Genomic DNA, 21,416 nt, shown 5'->3' with positions numbered 1-21,416 from the left:
ATACTTTACTTTATTCTGAAAGCGATCGGTTTGACAATTCTTTACTTGTCGCAAAGCGCCATAAATCACTGGATATCGTGAATTCCATTGCAATGAAATGCCGAAACTATTGCTTTCATAATAAAATAAAATAATATCTTAATAAAATTCACCAAAAGCAGTATATTTTGAAACTGACAAACACATATTGTGAGTGTGTGGGTTTTATTTTGTCAAGTTGTACAATGGATTGATCCAACAAGTATACTTTGTCGCCTGCAATAAACAATTTCCACCTCACACTACTACAGAAGTCAGACAGACGCTCCTAATGTACCAACAAGAACTGCTTGAAAAACATTCAGCAACAAGTATCTGCTGGAGTCGTCCGCTGTAAGGAAATGGCACAAAAATATTCTACATTCTTACGTAACTAGTGCAATACTTGGGTACTGGAGTATTGCTAGTTAGTGTAAGAAAAACAGTAAACGAACGAAAAATATTATTTATTGCAAAAAAATTCTGAGAAATCAAGTGAAACTTATGGATAGGAATGCTATTATTTTACAAAGTGTGGGAACGTTCTTTTCTCCCTTTTCTTTAAGAATGTTATTTACTCGGCAGAATGGCTGAGAGCCACACCTACACAACTTGAATAACTTTTCTAGGTACGATCAAGGCTGACGCATGATAAATGTAATGGAGTGTACAGTTAAGGAGGAAAGACGGGGCTCGCATATGCTGTAGCACACAATACCGTGAGCTGCAACGACTGCTTCCTGCGTCGCTCGCTGCTGACAAATAACACAACTATCTCTTTCTATCTGTATTGACCCTCACCAATCAAACTCTCCCTACGTCTTGATGATGCCAAGGACTCCTTTCTGCCCCTAGTCTATTGGCGTGGTACACCGGTCAGACAGCCAGTCCACCGTGATGTCACTCAATATTCGCTTGCAGGCATTTGACTAGTACTCTGTCCATGTTCACACCGCACAATAAGTGTGGAGGCCAACACAGTGAACAACGCTTAATCGCGAGTGACTCAATATAGAGTATCACTCCGATTCACTAACGACAGAGGTGCTCTCCCAGTGAAGTACTGAGGAGAGACTTTGTTCCTTGGTCTTTGCGTACATGTACAAGCGAATTCGCTCTCGTTACTTGTTCACGCTCCAAGAGCGACAATGGAATGGCCCCTTTTTATGGAAAAATTGCGAGGGTATATCACTCAATATTCGCTTGCAGGCATTTGACTAGTACTCTGTCCATGTTCACACCGCACAATAAGTGTGGAGGCCAACACAGTGAACAACGCTTAATCGTGAGTGACTCAATATAGAGTATCACTCCGATTCGCTAACGACAGAGGTGCTCTTCCAGTGAAGTACTGAGGAGAGACTTTGTTCCTTGGTCTTTGCGTACATGTACGAGCGAATTCGCTCTCGTTACTTGTTCACGCTCCAAGAGCGACAATGGAATGGCCCCTTTTTATGGAAAAATTGCAAGGGTATATCATTCGCTCTCTTCCCTCACTCCTCTGGCTCTTTGTGTCAGAAATATTCCGCCAATCAGCGTTGCTCTTTTAAACGGGAGAGTGACGTTTCGTTTAAGTCGACCATTGCGGAAATATGTAGCATCTCCGATAGGCATATACCGTCCTCCTGTGAGAACTCCGTAACTACGCAGTCGGTCCGTCGGAAAATGCGTCTTCTGGGCGCTCCCATACAATGTAGCGGAATTTGCTTTTAAGTCAAACACAGGGGTCGTTATCCCTTCGCTCTGGCAAAAGCTGCCCTCTCTCTGGGCGGTCGATCCGGCCGAAGTAGATGTGTGTTGACTCACCCCTCTGAAGGGACAGGCCTCCCAGCAGGCTGGTTGCCTCTTTAGAGCGAAAATTCCTCTGGCCGTCATGTTGTGTATGCCAGCTTCGACTTTTTCAACCTCGGTGCGCACTTGCGATTTACTTATTAGATTTTCATATGGCTTACATGAATTCATACAAAACTGACTCACCCTTATCGAGTTTGTGTTTGAATGAAGCGTCTTGATGTGCAGAATACGATTGTACGAAATGAAGGTCAGGAGACCACGCCACCTTACAATATTTGTTGTCAATGCTAAGCGACGCTTTAAGTGGTGCAAAGACCAACATCGCTGGACAGTGAACGATTGGAATAATGATGTATCTCGATACACCCTGTAGAAATCCAATGGAACAGTTTGGGTTTGGCCAATGCCTGGACAACGTTAGCTGCCAGTATGCATACTACGAGCTCATGTTACAGTAAGGGTGATTTTCGTGGTCAGGGTGTGGTCCCCTTGATGTGTATAAGAAAATGTTAAATGCAGAAGGATAGGAATACCTTTTACAGCATTGTGTGCTGATACAGAGGAGGAAGAGTCCAGAGATGCTGACTGTTCATATTAGCATTACAGTGTATTCTGTCATAAAGCAGCATCTGTTAGGTAGTGGTTTGTGGACAGTAAAAATCCTAAAATGCACTTTCCTACCCAGTGTCCCGACCTGAATCCAAAGGAACAAATATGCGATTAATTAAAACCTCAATTTTGCGCTGGCCCCAGCGTCCAACATCACTAACTTCTTTGGTTTCGGCTCCTAAGGAAAGAAAGTGCAGCCATTTCTTCACAGACATTCAGATACCCCATTGAAGTGTCCCCAGCAGTGTTATAAAGGAAACAGTCGTCGTGACATCCTGTGCTGCATATGTTGTTGATGTTGCAGGCTTCTCATTGAATAGGGTTCTCACTCGTTCCACAGGTGAGGCTGATCATCTTCAGTAGCCCTTCCTGGAATCACGATGGGATCTGGTCTTTGAAAAACGATACTTCAAGCTGAAAAAAACCCTCATAGAAAAATGGTCACTCTGGATGCCGCTGTCATTAAACCGAATGTGCTGTTGAACGCGCGATGCACGTGAAAGTGAGCGGAAGTTTTTCTAAACGTTACGAATAATTTATTTATTTGTTTATTTATTTATTTCATTAACAGTACAGAGTAACTACCGCCTTGAGATGCAAGGCGGGTTGGATGCTACTAAATCTAACAGAAAACTTCGTATTGTTACAGTCTTATTGGTATGGAGTTGTTAATGCTATTTAAAATAATATAAAGAACATAACATATAAAAATTAACTTATAAAAATTAAGCGCTTTGCGATTGTTAAAATGGTTCTATGTAAATTGTTTCTGTCTCGTTGAGGAGAATATAACTTATAATTTGTAATTTATTTAATGCAACTATTAAAAAATGTAATACGAGGTGCATTCAAGTTCTAAGGCCTCCGATTTTTTTTCTAATTAACTATTCACCCGAAATCGATGAAACTGGCGTTACTTCTCGACGTAATCGCCCTGCAGACATACACATTTTTCACAACGCTGACGCCATGATTCCATGGCAGTGGCGAAGGCTTCTTTAGGAGTCTGTTTTGACCACTGGAAAATCGGTGAGGCAATAGCAGCACGGCTGGTGAATGTGCGGCCACACAGAGTGTCTTTCATTGTTGGAAAAAGCCAAAAGTCACTAGGAACCAGGTCAGGTGAGTAGGGAGCATGAGGAATCACTTCAAAGTTGTTATCACGAAGAAACTGTTGCGTAATGTTAGCTCGATGTGCGGGTGCATTGTCTTGGTGAAACAGCACACGCGCAGCCCGTCCCGGACGTTTTTGTTGCAGTGCATGAAGGAATTTGTTCTTCAAAACATTTTCGTAGGATGCACCTGTTGCCGTAGTGCCCTTTGGAACGCAATGGGTAAGGATTACGCCCTCGATGTCCCAGAACATGGACACCATCATTTTTTCAGCACTGGCGGTTACCCGAAATTTTTTTGTTGGCGGTGAATCTGTGTGCTTCCATTGAGCTGACTGGCGCTTTGTTTCTGGATTGAAAAATGGCATCCACGTCTCATCCATTGTCACAACCGACGAAAAGAAAGTCCCATTCATGCTGTCGTTGCGCGTCAACATTGCTTGGCAACATGCCACACGGGCAGCCATGTGGTCGTCCGTCAGCATTCGTGGCACCCACCTGGATGACACTTTTCGCATTTTCAGGTCGTCATGTAGGATTGTGTGCACAGAACCCACAGAAATGCCAAGTCTGGAGGTGATCTGTTCAACAGTCATTCGGCGATCCCCCAAAACAAGTCTCTCCACTTTCTCGATCATCTCGTCAGACCGGCTTGTGCGAGCCCGAGGTTGTTTCGCTTTGTTGTCACACGATGTTCTGCCTTCATTAAACTGTCGCACCCACGAACGCAATTTTGACACATCCATAACTCCATCACCACATGTCTCCTTCAACTGTCGATGAATTTCAATTGGTTTCAAACCACGCAAATTCAGAAAACGAATGATTGCACGCTGTTCAAGTAAGGAAAACGTCGCCATTTTAAGTATTTAAAACAGTTCTCATTCTCGCCGCTGGCGGTAAAATTCCATCTGCCATACGGTGCTGCCATCTCTGGGACGTATTGACAGTGAACGTGGCCTCATTTTAAAACAATGCGCATGTTTATATCTCTTTCCAGTCCGGAGAAGAAAAATCGGAGGCCTTAGAACTTGAATGCACCTCGTACAATGTTCAAATGAAGGGGCCAGCAGACCTACCGCCGTTCTTAGTAAAATCCTTTATACCGTCCGACACTTACGTCCTAACTTCCCTTCCTTAGTACTCACCAAATATACCTTACATATAATATTTCTGTCTCTGTCGAAAGTTCTAACATCTCCATCAACCTCCTCGATTATTGACTCCCACATATTATCTTAACGACGAGTATTTCATCACCATTGTTTCACTGTATTAATGTTTGCATACATACGTAAACTTTCTGTATAATATATTTGTTTCGTAAATAAAACTCACCTTCTCTTTCTGCACTCTATTTTATTTTTCTCATACGCGTTTCGCCTCTGTAACTTTAAGGCATTTTGAGTGGTGTCTACGTGATCTGTTTTATAATCTACAAATAACACATATCAAAACAAAAGTGTATAATTCTAGATCCCTCTGAAGGTACCTTAAAGTAAAATATGCGAAATGTGTGTGAGAGTAATAAAATACAGTACAGCAAGAAAAGTTGGTTTTGATTTAAAAATCAAATATTTTTGTGCTTGCTGCGGAGATGGCCACGCAAACCAACTTGTTTCTGTACGATGTCTAAAGAGCGACAGGCAGTCCGCTGCCTGTCCAGCATCTATTAAGAGGAACGTATACAGCTTGGCATAAAACTCTAATGTGTATGCAGTAACAAGACAGCCACAATTTGCATAAACGGCCATGGAACACAATCAAAGTAGTCTTTTGACTTTATTTTCCTCCAGGTGCAGCCAGAAGAATTTCAGCATTTTAGCTTTTTGCATTCAGTTCTCGTGCATGGGGCTATCTGTCGTACAACTTTCTACATCTACATCTACATCTATGTTCTGCACAGCACCACGCATTGCATGGCAAAGGCTATGTCCCACTTTACCAGTTATTAGGATTCAATGCCTCTAATATTATGCTCAAAATCCGTCTGTGAGCAATACGTAGATGGTTGTAGTATATCTCTAGAGTGATCATTTAAAGTTGGTTTTTGAAACTTTGTTAATGGACTTTCTCGTGATAGTTTACGTCTTTCAGTTCCTTCAGTATATCTGTGACACTCTCCTACGGATTAAACAAACCTGTGACCATTCGTGCTACCCTTCCCCGAATGCGTTCAGAACCCCTTTTAGTCCAATATGATACGGGTCCCACACACATGGCCAATATTCTAGGATGGGTCGCACGCGTGGTCTCTTTTCTAGACTGACTGCAACTTCATCGCATATCCCAGCAGGCTGGTAGCTGAACAGTAGGAGTCCCATTTGTGAACACTTAGAAGGCGATTTCTAGTTCCAGAAACCTCCAGAAAACCATGATGGGAAAACTTGTAAAGTTTTCCTTCGTTCTAGCCAAAGATTAGAGGTGTGTGTGCGTGTGTGTGTGTGTGTGTGTGTGTGTGTGTGTGTGTGAGTGAGTGAGTGTGTGTGTGTGTGTGTGTGTGTGTGCGTCAAGAAGTAGTATCTATTTCTCCTGTCTGATATTATCACTTTGTTGTACATTCATTCAAGACTGCGGATAGGAGAATAACTAGGCAACCAGCCATGCCTGACTTTTTTTATAGTTCTAGTACTCTGTGTTCATAGAGCACTTTGCTCTAACAAGCCGTGTGAACATGACAAGAGAAACAATAGAAACTCGACCAAACACCGCATCCTGTCCATGTGACAGTGAGTCAGATTTTGTTTTAATTCTCCGTAATAATTCTGTTCTTTTGCATTGGAGTGTTCGCTTTCGTGAAACTTGCAGACAGATTAAAACTGAGTCTGACCTTGCCTTTCGGCAGCAATCTTCTAAAACTTGCCCGCAGGTTTCGCTCTGGTAAATAGCTTAAATCAGCCAAACTTCCAATTTTTTTTACTCGAATCGCATCGAGCATCTATCTTTAACGAACTGTGAGTTGTAGTTTAACTTTCGTGTAACTGCAGCTAGGTACTGTCACATTTAGCATGCCTTTATTTATTTTTAACATTTTTGAGTGTGTTCTGTAAGTAGGAAAAGTACGAAAGCAGACTATAATAAAATGGGTTTTATGTGAGACTCGGTAAAAGGGAAAGAAAAAGGAGGAAAGGTGTTCACACACAACACGCAATCATATCCGATGGCAGTGTGAAAAAGTTTCAGCCTGCAGCAGAGGCAGAAAAATTTAATTTTTGTTACGTTGATGTAAGTTATGCATAGACATAAGTCGACTAGTTGATATATGTATATTTTTATTGCATAACTTTTTAAAAGTAGCGTGTACTATAGTTCAGTCAGAAAAAGCAAAACTGATAGAGATATCTCAGCAATTAATCTATTAACCACAAGAGACAATTCTCGTTCAGTGAGGACTTTTTGTAATTCATTCAATGTAAATAGAATTATGATACATTAAACGGTTCTGGAAATTCCGAAATCACCCAGTCAGTAATATGGCAGGTATGAAAAGACACACAAAATTTCAAGCATTTTTATGTTATAGTCGAAATTTTGTGCCTGGTTACATGAGAACCAGCCTTTAATATGTGTAAATTAAGGTTATTAAACCAAATAGCTTTTAACGAGTGGAATCAGTCTGATATTAATTTAAAAACTTTATGTTCTGCCTTACGGCAGGTCTTGTCATGGGCGGAAGCCTCGTCAGAGAGGTCCACTGCAAAAGTGATTCCAGTGGTGGTTTCCCGTTGCCTTCCACTGATGATGATGAAATGATAATGAGGACAACACAACACCCAGTCCCCGAGCGGAGAAAATCTCCGACCCAGCCGGGAATCGAACCCGGGGCTCCTGGGTGTGACAGACCGTCGCGCTGACCACTCAGCTATCGGGGAAGACTCATATTAATTGATTGCTATTGATCTTTGAATTTTGAGTGGAAAAAATTGATGGGGATTGCCGATATACCATAAGCTTCTCGTCTGAAAGTGTGGCAAATGACAGACCGCCCATTTACTGGCAATTGTGATAGTGATATCATCAATCTCAGGTGATTTTCGGTGTTTTGTAAGCAAAGAAAACCATACAGCCAAAAAAAAGTGAAACGCCCTCAAGGACAAATTCATTTTATTGACAAGTGAGATGACACGTAGTGCATCATTGTAAGAATGGTATGATAAATTCTGGCCAAATGAAACTCCCATGTTACAGTTACGGCTGCCAAGACAGGTGCATCAATACACGGTCTGACTCTCTCAGAAAAGTCGCAAATTGCACCCTGCGATAGGGTTTCCCAAGCATCTAGCCCATCTTCTTGCAGTTCGGCAATGTTTCGTGCAGACTCTGGAGAAATGCCCACTTCATCATGTTCCATGCGTGTTCAGTTGACGAAGGAAGTGCTGATCTTGCTAGCCGGGGCAGTTGTACGCACGCAGCAGCCGTATGCTGACGTTCATTGTCCTACCGAAACAGCATATCATCTCCCATCGAAGAAATGGCTGAAGCGCGTGGATATCAGTCTGTGCAATGTAACGGGTGCCGGTTGCTTTACACAGAAAATGTGGCCACAAGTTGTACTAATAGTCGCTCCCTCCCTCCCCCACTGTGACGCCTGTGATGGAACATGTCTATTGTGGGCGAATGCACTCTGGAACAGGCACTTTGCTTGGTCCACATCATACACGTGTATGTCCATATCGCTCGCATACAGATACAACCTACTCTCATCAATGACAACAGAGCTCCACTCTAAAGACGACTCTTTCCTCAAAACCACAGTAGCCATGACTGGCAGCGTCGTGGTATCAGTGGCAGCCTGGCCAGAGGCACACGTGATCTTGAGCCTGTTGCAAGCAGACTGGTTCCAATGGCTCCTGATGACACAGTAGGTGCAAGATGTGCCTGGATTTCGTCCTTGGGTGATGTTCGGTCGGGCGGTCGCTGTTGCTTGTACAAACCGTCGATCTCGACGGGCTTCTGTACTACACAAATGTCCAAAACATGGTCTGCAGGTGTTGGAATGTTCAGACCACTGTCGATACATCCGTCCAGCTTCCCGCAGGCCCACAATTCGACCCCATTCAAATGCCTGAAGCTGTTCAACTGGAGTATGTACTCGTTTCTGGGGCGTTTTGCCAAACTGTTTACCTCTATACTCAGCATACTTCTGGCTGCAGAGCCAAAACAGAGGGTGCATAGACAGGCCTCCTGGGCGTCATCTGATCGCCGATGGCCGAACAAATGAATCAGTAACACTACAACCCCTCAGTATCCACATATTATACCCGGCTACCCCTGAGCACAGTGTATCTATAATACCCTGGTGCCACTGAGCACTGTCCTTGAGGTTGCTGCATTTTCTTCGGCAATCTATAAGCCTTGCAGGACCCTCATCATCATCATCAGTGTCCTGCCTAAAGGCAGGTTTTCACATGGTAGTTCTCCAGGCTGTCCGGTATTCTGCCATCCTCATCAAGTCTGCATAATTTCCTCTTCCCTTTATGTCGTCTACCATCTTGTATCTCCTTCTTCCTCTCAGTCTTCTCCCACAAACTAATCCTTCCAAAGCATCCGCTAGCAAGCACTCCTTTCTCAATGAATGTCCCAACCAGATCTTTTTCCTTTCTCTTAAAACCTTCAGCAGACATCTTCTCTCACCAACCCTTTCCAATACTCTTTCATTACTCGCCCACGACAGGCATGTCCCATCCCAGGCATCACGGTGGGGGAGGAGGGGGGGGGGGGCGTCTATTACTGCAACTTGTGTCCGTATTTGCTGTGTAAAGCAGCCAGCGCCCGCTACATTGCAAAGACTGATATCCACGTGCTACAGCAGGTGAAAAAAAATCTTGCAGGACTTTGTCGCCTAGAAATTACCACATCCCTCTCTTTTCGAGTACAGGGGCTCATGACCGTGACATTAATGTTCGCGGCCGCACACAAGGTTGAAACAAACTTTCGAGTGTGATTGAATGCCACGAGCTAAAGCGGGAAAATTACGATAACACATTGCATTTTACAGGGTGGATAAACTTAGAATGATAATAAGCCCAGAGCAGGGGAACATACGATGAATCGAACAATATTTACGACATAACCATAGGCCAGGAATGCACCATTCGTAAAACGATGATTTCACAAAATGTTTGCCCAGTAGACAAATGTGTTTGGGTGTGTCCAGCATAGTGCTTTTGCTCCAGTTAGCTGCTGCTGTTTCCGCAATACAGCCAATTATCTTAACAAATGAATGACTTTAAGGTAAGTGTAGCATAGATGGCTGAAAAGTCAACCTTTACATACACAGCATGACAGATAATTCATGTCTAATGCAACCACACACGGAAAGGAACTTATAGTTTGCCTAGCTGTAACTGTTCATCTCCAACCATTATCTTTAACTAATTTTATTGATGATGAAGGGTGACATGATCACCTAGAAAGTAACAGGGATCCAATGTCCGAGAATACGTGGGAACCAAAACAGTCTCTGGAAGTGAATTCGTTTTATTCAGTTCAGTAACCAGATTCTGTTGTGTACGACTTTGTACGAGGAGAGGTGGGCTACAGAATGGCTCGGCTACTGTCATCATAGGAAACCTGGACAGCAATGGAAATAATTAGCGAACAACTTAACACAGAAAACAAAAGATTTACTTAACTTGTTTTTCTCCAAGCGTACAAAGACTCGTTACAAATAATGCAGTAAGAAATAAAGGCTAGCTCGGAAAGTCAACAAGGATGAGGCTCTCTGAACTAAAGCACGAACGATGAAGTTGGAGCCAAGACTAGGCGGCGTTTTCGTAGTATGTTACAGCAAAGAGGCTCCAAGCGTGAGTGGGGGTGTCTGGTTGCGACCGGCCGCCCTATAGCGCAACAGCAGAGGGTGCTCGTAGTCCAGAGCCGCTGTAGACGTGCACAGCGGGCGCGCGCCATTGGGTCCGCTGGATCACGCTCGACAGAAACTTGCAGTTATATTGCCAACTGTATGACGTCCATGGTGTGGTACTGATACGTGATACCACGGTTTCAACCGTTACTACCACATTAGATTGAACTCTCTCCTTAAACTTCGAAACTGGTCACAGAAATGAATAAAAAATATTGGGGCTCACTTTTGGTTTCCACGTATTCTCAGTTTAATTGGTAACTGCACTACTTACCATAAGAGCCAAGTTGATTTAAATGCGCACACTCCAGCATGCTTGTCGCTGATTGGCTGTAGTTTTACCGCTGTATCTCCATAATGGTGCGTTTTCGACCCGTGGTGGTGGTGATGCTAATAGTAGTAGTAGTTGTTGTTATTGTTATTTTCAATCCGAAGACTCATTTGATGCAGCTCTCCACACTAGTCATCCCTGAATACCTACTGCAACCTATATTCATCTGAACCTGCTTACTGTATCCGTGCCTCGTTCTCGCTCTACAATTCTTGCCCCCCCCCCCCCCCGTACCCCTCCATTACCAAACTGTCTATTAATTAATGCTTCAGGAGATGCCTTATCAATCGATTCTTCATTTTAGTCAAGTTATGACATAAAGTCCTTTTCTCCCCAATTGTGTTGTGTACTTCCTCATTAGTTACTCGTTTTATCCAAACAATTGTTAGTATTCTTCTATAGTACCATGTTTCAAAAGCTTTTCTGTTCTTGTCTGAACTGCATATTGTCCACATTTCACTTCCGTAAAAGACTACAATCAATATGAATACCTTCCTAAGAGACTTCCTAATACTTACATTTATATTTCACTTCATCTATTCTTACTTGGAGGGACGATAGGACGACAGTTGATAGATATAACCAGCTATAAATAAACCAACAGCTGTATTTTCATCTCTGGTATATTTCAGAGGCAACCGGTTTTGGCCATCCATTATGCCATCATCAAGGCATCTGTGGCAACATAGTGGCTGAGCTTATATTACAAGACAAAGTATCATGCAGAAGTGAACCAGTATCCTCACCAATGTACGTAATTACCACATTTAACACCCCTGGTACGGATGCTGGATCACTTCTGCATGTTATTTTGTCTGGTAATACAAGCTCAGCCACTTTGTTGCCACAGACGGCTTGACAATATCGTAATGGAACGCCGAAACCGGTTGCCTCTGGAATAAATCAGGGATCAAATAGCAGCCGTTCGTTAATTTATTGGCGCTTACAAACTGAAATCTGACTATCAAACTTCTATTGCCAAGAAAAGTATTTTTTTCTGCGGCCAGTCTACATTTTACATTGGGTCATTGGGTCATTCTCAATTATTTTGCTATCGAAATAGCAGAACTCATTGACAACTTTTAGTGTCTAGTTTCCTAATCGCTCCGGCATCGCCAGATTTAATTAGACTACATTCCATTACCTTTGTTTTTCTTTTCTTGGTGTTCTAACTCCTTTTCAGGATACTGCCCAGAATTTTCACCTGTTCTTCCAAGTGCTTTACTATGGTTATCTGGAAAATTTTGCTCCGTTCGACATCCTCTAAACTGCACTGGTGTTATCAGGTTGCTTCCCTCCACTCTGTACGAACATATCAAATCCTTTAGTCGATGTTCATCTTATAATCTCTTTTCAAGACGCTACACACCTCCTCTTCCAAGTCCTTTCCTATGGTTGTCTGGAAACTTTTGCATGGTTCTGCGTCCCCTACCTACCCTTCTTGATCTTACCAGGATGTTTTCCGCTGCCCAGTATACACAAATTAAATCATGGACATTTTAGCAGATAACTTTTAGCACGCCGAACTGACACCTGGTTGCCTGGTTGCCCTTCGCCTGTCACGGTGCTGTGTGTGTTACAGCGGGCGGGGACCATTGGACCACAGGCATCTCGACGGAGAGGAAGCTCAGCAAGGATGGGCTGGCCAAGGTACGCGGCGTCGCCACCTCCAGCATCTCAGGTGAGCGCCTCCCTCCGTGTGAGTCACTAGAAGTTAGTAGTTCATAGCTGCAGAGTAACGCACGCCTGAAAAATTCGACAACTGGCTAAATACGAGTACTAGACGATCTGTATTACTGAATTGCTAAAACGGTCACCCAGAACAAGACTCAGCTATTTGTCTGACAACTTTCAAGGGTAACAAAAATAGGTTTTTCAATATGTCATATAATTACTGGCCTAATTTAAAAATTTAAAATTCTGGCATAATCTACTGATCAATATGTGTAATACGTAAACTGAATAACGTTTTACGAACTTATCAGATCGTTATACCTGTTGTTGTGGTCTTCAGTCCTGAGACTGGTTTGATGCAGCTCTCCATGCTACTCTATCCTGTGCAAGCTTCTTCATCTCCCAGTACCTACTGCAACCTACATCCTTCTGAATCTGCTTAGTGTATTGATCTCTTGGTCTCCCTCTACGATTTTTACCCTCCACGCTGCCCTCCAATGCTAAATTTGTGATCCCTTGATGCCTCAAAACGTGTCCTACCAACCGATCCCTTCTTTTAGTCAAGTTGTGCCACAAACTTCTCTTCTCTCCAATCCTATTCAATACCTCCTCATTAGTTACGTGATCTACCCACCTTATCTTCAGCATTCTTCTGTAGCACCACATTTCGAAAGCTTCTATTCTCTTCTTGTCCAAACTAGTTATCGTCCATGTCTCACTTCCATACATGGCTACACTCCATACAAATACTTTCAGAAACGACTTCCTGACACCTAAATCTATACTCGATGTTAACAAATTTCTCTTCTTGAGAAACGCTTTCCTTGCCATTGCCAGTCTACATTTTATATCCTCTCTACTTCGACCATCATCGGTTATTTTACTCCCTAAATAGCAAAACTCCTTTACTACTTTAAGTGTCTCATTTCCTAATCTAATTCCCTCAGCATCACCCGACTTAATTTGACTACATTCCATTATCCTCGTTTTGCTTTTGTTGATGTTCATCTTATATCCTCCTTTCAAGACATTGTCCATTCCGTTCAACTGCTCTTCCAAGTCCTTTGCTGTCTCTGACAGAATTACAATGTCATCGGCGAACCTCAAAGTTTTTACTTCTTCTCCATGAATTTTAATACCTACTCCGAACTTTTCTTTTGTTTCCTTTACTGCTTGCTCAATATACAGATTGAATAACATCGGGGAGAGGCTACAACCCTGTCTCACTCCTTTCCCAACCACTGCTTCCCTTTCATGCCCCTCGACTCTTATAACTGCCATCTGGTTTCTGTACAAATTGTAAATAGCCTTTCGCTCCCTGTATTTTACCCCTGCCACCTTCAGAATTTGAAAGAGAGTATTCCAGTCAACATTGTCAAAAGCTTTCTCTAAGTCTACAAATGCTAGAAACGTAGGTTTGCCTTTTCTTAATCTTTCTTCCAAGATAAGTCGTAAGGTCAGTATTGCCTCACGTGTTCCAACATTTCTACGGAATCCAAACTGATCTTCCCCGAGGTCGGCTTCTACCAGTTTTTCCATTCGTCTGTAAAGAATTCGCGTAAGTATTTTGCAGCTGTGACTTATTAAACTGATAGTTCGGTAATTTTCACATCTGTCAACACCTGCTTTCTTTGGGATTGGAATTATTATATTCTTCTTGAAGTCTGAGGGTATTTCACCTGTCTCATACATCGTGCTCACTAGATGGTAGAGTTTTGTCATGACTGGCTCTCCCAAGGCCATCAGTAGTTCTAGTGGAATGTTGTCTACTCCCGGGGCCTTGTTTCGACTCAGGTCTTTCAGTGCTCTGTCAAACTCTTCACGCAGTATCTTATCTCCCATTTCGTCTTCATCTACATCCTCTTCCATTTCCATAATATTGTCCTCGAGTACATCTCCCTTGTATAAACCCTCTATATACTCCTTCCACCTTTCTGCCTTCCCTTCTTTGCTTAGAACTGGGTTTCCATCTGAGCTCTTGATATTCATACAAGTGGTTCTCTTCCCTCCAAAGGTCTCTTTAATTTTCCTGTAGGCAGTATCTATCTTACCCCTAGTGAGACAAGCCTCTACATCCTTACATTTGTCCTCTAGCCATCCCTGCTTAGCCATTTTGCACTTCCTGTCGATTTCATTTTTGAGACGTTTGTATTCCTTTTTGCCTGCTTCATTTACTGCATTTTTATATTTTCTCCTTTCATCAATTAAATTCAATATTTCTTCTGTTACCCAAGGATTTCTATTAGCCCTCGTCTTTTTACCTACTTGATCGTCTGCTGCCTTCACCACTTCATCCCTCAGAGCTACCCATTCTTCTTCTACTGTATTTCTTTCCCCCATTCCTGTCAATTGTCCCCTTATGCTCTCCCTGAAACTCTCTACAACCTCTGGTTCTTTCAGTTTATCCAGGTCCCATCTCCTTAAATTCCCACCTTTTTGCAGTTTCTTCAGTTTCAATCTGCAGTTCATAACCAATAAATTGTGGTCAGAATCCACATCTGCCCCAGGAAATGTCTTACAATTTAAAACCTGGTTCCTAAATCTCTGTCTTACCATTATATAATCTATCTGAAACCTGTCAGTATCTCCTGGCTTCTTCCATGTATACAGCCTCCTTTCATGATTCTTGAACCAAGTGTTAGCTGTGATTAAGTTATGCTCTGTGCAAAAATCTACAAGGCGGCTTCCTCTTTCATTCCTTCCCCCCAATCCATATTCACCTACTATGTTTCCTTCTCTCCCTTTTCCTACTGACGAATTCCAGTCACCCATGACTATTAAATTTTCGTCTCCCTTCAGTACCTGAATAATTTCTTTTATTTCATCATACATTTCTTCAATTTGTTCGTCATCTGCAGAGCTAGTTGGCATATAAACTTGTACTACTGTAGTAGGCATGGGCTTTGTGTCTATCTTGGCCACAATAATGCGTTCACTATGCTGTTTGTAGTAGCTAACCCGCACTCCTATTTTTTTATTCATTATTAAACCTACTCCTGCATTACCCCTATTTGATTTTGTATTTATAACCCTGTAATCACCTGACCAAAAGTCTTGTTCCTCCTGCCACCGAACTTCACTAATTCCCACTATATCTAACTTTAACCTATCCATTTCCCTTTTCAAATTTTCTAACCTACCTGCCCGATTAAGTGATCTGACATTCCACGCTCCGATCCGTAGAATGCCAGTTTTCTTTCTCCTGATAACGACGTCCTCTTGAGTAGTCCCCGCCCGGAGATCCGAATGGGGGACTATTTTACCTCCGGAATATTTTACCCAAGAGGACGCCATCATCATTTAATCATACAGTAGTGCTGCATGTCCTCGGGAAAAATTACGGCTGTAGTTTCCCCTTGCTTTCAGCCGTTCGCAGTACCAGCACAGCAAGGCCGTTTTGATTAATGTTACAAGGCCAGATCAGTCAATCATCCAGACTGTTGCCCCTGCAACTACTGAAAAGGCTGCTGCCCCTCTTCAGGAACCACATGTTTGTCTGGCCTCTCAACAGATACCCCTCCGTTGTGGTTGCACCTACGGTACGGCCATCTGTATCGCTGAGGCACGCAAGCCTCCCCACCAACGGCAAGGTCCATGGTTCATGGGGGGGCGTTATACCTATAAGCTGCTAAACAAAAGTAATGGTAATGGAAACACATAAGAAGTGCAAAATTAGTAATGAGCAATTAAATAATAGAAAAGGTAAATTTGTTTGAGTACCATGGGACATAAATACACAAAACTAATTCAGATGTAGTTCAAAATACACAAAAATATGCCATAAATGACAGTTTAACGAGGTGTCTTGGTAGAACTATGAGGAAACAGTTGGCACTAAGACAACACAAGATTGTAGTTAAGCCTGCTCTTATGTATATTCGTGAGAACTGGATCCTTAAAGAAACGGAAATGAACGAAGAATTGAAGCAGCTAAGATAATGTTTGTGAGGTGACTACTTGGGCTAACGCTAAGAAACAGATTGCGGAGTGAAGACGCAGCTAGACGTAAAACCAACAGTGTCAGAAGATATTAGATATTACCAAAAAAAAGGGTAGGACCACATAAAAAGGATGCCACCCAAGCACCTGCCACGGCAAGATTACACCTACACCTCAACCAAACTGGAAGACAGGATGTAGTACCACCAATAACGAAATGAGGACAGAAGATTTGTTCCTGTGGTTTCAGGACGGGCCAACGCTCGCTCCTTGAAATGGAAGAAGAAGAATATTGTGCCAAACATTTAACAAAACAAGTCAAATATTAAACTTAGAAACCTGAAGTGGCGTAACCCATGGCATGCAAATTACACAGACCATATTCATCCATTATTTGAGGAGACCACTTAGCGACTTCCGAAGTATACACAACTTCAAACCCTTACGAAACTTTTTCTCACAGACACCGTCTATAGAATAATGAGAAGAAAAGATTTTATCTCTTACCACATTTTCACTGTTCATGTAGTAGAACTTCAGCCTCAGGGGTGACGTTTTAATTTATCACTTCTTTACTACTCACTCTATTTGGTACTCATTTTGCAGACATTATTCACATATGCCACTGAAGATATCTGTAAAATCATATCATTATACGACGCATAGTTTGGGAGAAAACTTAGCTTTTCAGAAAAATGTAAATAGTTCTCAATATCAGTTGTATAAATGTTTATAGAATTATGAGCAGAATTCATTTACTTTTTAACGACGATATGTGTAAGAAATGCCAAGTGATTCGTGTTACATAACCACATCTGGACGCCTTGCCATTTCCCCTTCTATTTCCAACTGCACAATAAGTCTAGAGCCTAAACTTGCAAGATATAAGAAAACAAGAAACCAAAACTGAAGTTTCACATCTACAACCATGAAGCTGTTACAAGCATAACGTCATATACATGGTGTTTCTAAATGAATATTGGGGTTTTAACGCTTTATAATATTTATTATATTAAACTTACAGTTATAAATGATATATCAAATGAAAGAGGAACTCAAACAGTTTTATCAAGAATCTTATAAATGTTCAATGTGAGCACCATCTGTCTCACGGCTAACACATCAAGCCTATACCCGAGTTCTTCCCAATTGTTGATAAGTGTGCCATCAATGATTGTAGCAACAGCTGGTACAGTCCGGTTTCTTAATTCAGGGAGATCTGCTGGTAGCGAAGGCACGTACACACGATCCTTGATGAAGCCCCAAAGGAAAAAAATCGCATGACGTTAGGTCGGGTGAGCTTGGAGGCCATGCAAAGCAAGCCCTGTCATTGAGCCCCTTGCGGCCTATCCAGAACTTGTGTGTAGTGAAGTTCAACCAATCGCGTACTTCGCTATGCCAGTGAGGTGGCGCACCATCTTGCTGGAAAACGAAGTTCTCTGGCTCATCTTCTTCCAACTGAGGGATGAGCCATTGTTCTAGCGTATCAAGGTAATAAGTGCAAGTTACAGTAGGTTCACCAAGAAGGAAAGGCCCATAAACTTTTTGCCAGGATACGGCACAAGAAACAGTCACTTTAGGGGATTCGCGTTGCATTTGTACCAGCTTGTGAGGATTTTCTGAGCCCCAGATGCGCACATTGTGAGTGTTAATATATCCACTAAGGTGAAAGGTCGATTCATCACTGAAGACAACATGATCCAGAAAATCTTCACCGTCATGAAACCACATTTCGTTTGCGAAGTTGGCACGTAATCCATGGTCTGCTGGCTTTAGAGCCTGTAATAACCGTAAACGGTAAGGACGTAGTTGTAGCCGACTGTTGGTGGCAAGCGGTTCAAGGCGCTTCAGTCTGGAACCGCGCGACCACTACAGTCGCAGGTTCGAATCCTGCCTCGGGTATGGATGTGTGTGATGTCCTTAGGTTAGTTAGGTTTAACTAGTTCGAAGTTCTAGGGGATTGATGACTTGATGTTAAGTCCCATAGTGCTCAGAGCCATTTGTACCAATTTTTTTTTTTTGACATAGTTGTACGCGTTTTCTTAAAACTTTCCAAACAGTCGACATGGGAACTTGTAATTCACTACTAGCTTTTAGCTTCAATGATTATATTCCGAAAATATTTATTTTTGAAAATATTCCTACGATATTCTATTTTGAAGGACAATTATGAGTGATTAGAAAATTTTATGTCTCAAGTAGAATTCTAGTTTAGAAGAGTGATTTGGTTACCAAGAATAGTTTTAGTTTCTAATAATATTTAAATGGCTTTTGGTGGTGGAGAAGAAATTACTATTCATCACGCTTCCTTCTCGACGCTAGGAAACAAAGTTCCGCTTTTTTCAGCTGCGTACATTAAAAAGTGTAACTATCAGATCAGAAATCTAAGGCTCCAATTTTCAGTCTGTTGTGTTTAAATATATTTTCTGATCATTTCAACAAGACGATCAACTAAAAATGAATAGATATTTGAATAATATTCCTTATTAGAGGGGTGACATGGTCGCTTTGAAGGTAGCATCGAACCAAATTTTGACAATAATTAAAGGTTAAAACAGTCTATAGTGTTTACATAATGCTCTCCTTTACGTTCTAATTTGCCTTTCGAGTTCATCTCTTCTGCTACACATCCAGGTCCGCCATCTATGTCTGCTTGGATCCAAGGATTAACATGCGACGGTCGTTTAATAAGTAATGCAACACGTTTTTCTCTGAAAGCAACTTAGTTTATTCAGGATTCCAGTACACCATATCATTCTCCATACACCATATTATTCTCCACTGTTTTGGCTACAAAATCCTATTTTTCAATATAATCTCTGTTGTATGCTTGCATGTTACCACTCTAAAGGTCGACTTCGGAGCCAATGTCGTGTTATATCAACCATCTTTTCATCATCCACCTACTGCTTCCCGAAGAGTACGTCCTTCATTGTGTCAAACAATGGAAGTCGAAAGGTGTGAGATCCGGGTTGTAGGATCGATGAGGAAGAACAGTCCAACGAAATTTTGTGAGCTCCTCTCGGGTGTGCAGATTTGCGTGAGGCCTTGCGTGGTCATGGAGAAGAAGTTCAGTTCCAGTTTTGCTGCGACGAACACGCTGAAGCGCTGAAGTCGTTTCTTCGATTTTCTGAGGGTAGCACAATACGCTTCGGAATTTGCCGTTGCAACATGAAGGAGCCCCCGAAGACCCTCGCCATGTCTTTACTGGTTTAGGGTGCGGCTTTGAATTTTTGTTTTCTTTTTGGGGTAGTGTGGCGCCACTCCATGGATAGCCGTTTTGTTTCCGATTCCAAGCGATGAAGCCATGCTTCATCGCTTGTGACGATGTTCGACAAAAAATTCCCACGATCAACGTCGTAACGCGCAAGCAGTTCTCCGCAGATGGTCCTTCGTTGGTCTTTACGGTATTCTGTTAAGCGGCGAGGAACTCAGCGGGCACATAACTTAGTGTACCGGAACTGGTGATCGAGCGTGTCAGCACTACCAACAAATTATGACGTCCAGTTGAGTAGAGAAGTGTTTCATTGTGATCCGTCTAGCAAGTCGATTGAAAGTGACCGCACATCCCAACATTGCAGGAGTCACAGCTGTCTGCGGCCGGCCGGCACGCAGAGATCGGAAAAGTTTGTGCCAGTTCACTGCCAGATCTCCGTAGACATTCTGTAAGCGCCTGTGAATATCCGCGATGCTCTGGTTTTCCGCCAAAGGAAACTCAATGACAGCTCTCTGCTTAGAAAGCACTGCAGTTAAAGACGCCATTTTGAAGGCTACGTGTAACGCCGCCCGCGCCATCTATCGGAACTTCATGAAACTATCGAGGCTGATCTGGGACTATTCTACGATGTCCCACAATAAATTACGCTTTTTTCCAATTGAAACTGGCCGAGAAAAAAAAGGATTGCATTACTTATTGACAGCCGCTTGTACAAGTTAGCTTCACAGAATACACAACACCTCTCGGCAGCAGCAATGGTCGCTTGATAAGTAGGCATCACAAACTCTAAAACATGGAACAGAATTAATTAAACAATGAAGTAAGATCAGTATTATCGCAACATGACGTTAAAATTTAAATATGATTAAAAATTCAAATACTGAATCAGTGATCCAGTATCGGATATTTTTCGATGCAATAACGTAATTTCAGGAGTAGCAGCCAGAATTCGTACCGCTCTCTACAGCTCATAAAGATCCAGACGACCGATAAGTGCGGAATGAAGTTAGAACAAGCACGGAGAAAGACATTGGCCTCACCGATATAATATCTTTGTAGTCACGACTCGCGATTTTGATTACAGAGACAAGGGCGTACCCAGGATCGGAACTAGGGGGGAGGGGGCGGGGCAGGTCATTCTAGTCTCAGGAAACAAGGACTCGAGACAACATACAGCACTTCTTATTAAATAAAACAGTAAACCAGTGAAAAACTGCTTTTAATAAGCATTTTAAATACAAGAATGCACTTGTACAATCCGAGAAAACATGCAGCATTTCTTATTAAATAAAACAGTAAACTAGTGAAAAATTGCGAATATCTTCTAGGGGGTACGCCCATGTACAGAAATATAATTTCGTAATTAAAATAATAATTTCGAATATCAATAAATATAATTAAGCGTTTCGCTATGGACACGATAAGTCCTCGGCCGGCCGCGGTGGCCGTGCGGTTCTAGGCACTTCAGTCCCGAACCGCGTGACTGCTACGGTCGCAGGTTCGAATCCTGCCTCGGGCATGGATGTGTGTGATGTTGTTAGGTTAGTTAGGTTTAAGTAGTTCTAAGTTCTAGGGGACTGATGACCTCAGATGTTAAGTCCCATAGTGCTCAGAGCCCTTTAAACCCCCTTTAAACGATAAGTCCTCTATCAGTTCCAGGATCTTTTTTCTGTGTTTATCGCTTATCTTGCTTCTGGTAACGATTTATATGTGTGAAGCATTAACATTAAGCTCTAACCCAACTACAACTTGCTGATTAAGTCAGTTCAAAAGGTGGAGCAAGGCAACCACATCCACCCATAAGTTGCTGTTCTCAGAGAGAGGAATGTTTTAGGTCTATATCTAAAGTACAATACTACA

At 42.3% G+C, this 21,416-nt stretch overlaps 1 protein-coding gene across 1 annotated transcript in view; it reads left to right on the top strand.

The window, feature by feature from the left end:
• LOC126194745 (NACHT domain- and WD repeat-containing protein 1) overlaps window positions 1–21,416 on the top strand; it is a 633,295-nt gene that overhangs the window by 352,637 nt on the left and 259,242 nt on the right. The window contains exon 4 of the mRNA XM_049933012.1: window positions 12,309–12,407. Within this exon, the coding sequence (XP_049788969.1) occupies window positions 12,309–12,407 (99 nt within the window). The remainder of the gene's footprint in view (window positions 1–12,308; window positions 12,408–21,416) is intronic.

Source organism: Schistocerca nitens, chromosome 7 (genome assembly GCF_023898315.1).
Source record: "Schistocerca nitens isolate TAMUIC-IGC-003100 chromosome 7, iqSchNite1.1, whole genome shotgun sequence".
Classification (NCBI taxonomy): Eukaryota; Metazoa; Arthropoda; class Insecta; order Orthoptera; family Acrididae; genus Schistocerca; species Schistocerca nitens.
Note: the sequence above shows the minus strand (reverse complement) of the source record. Positions and strands in the feature narration are given on the sequence as shown.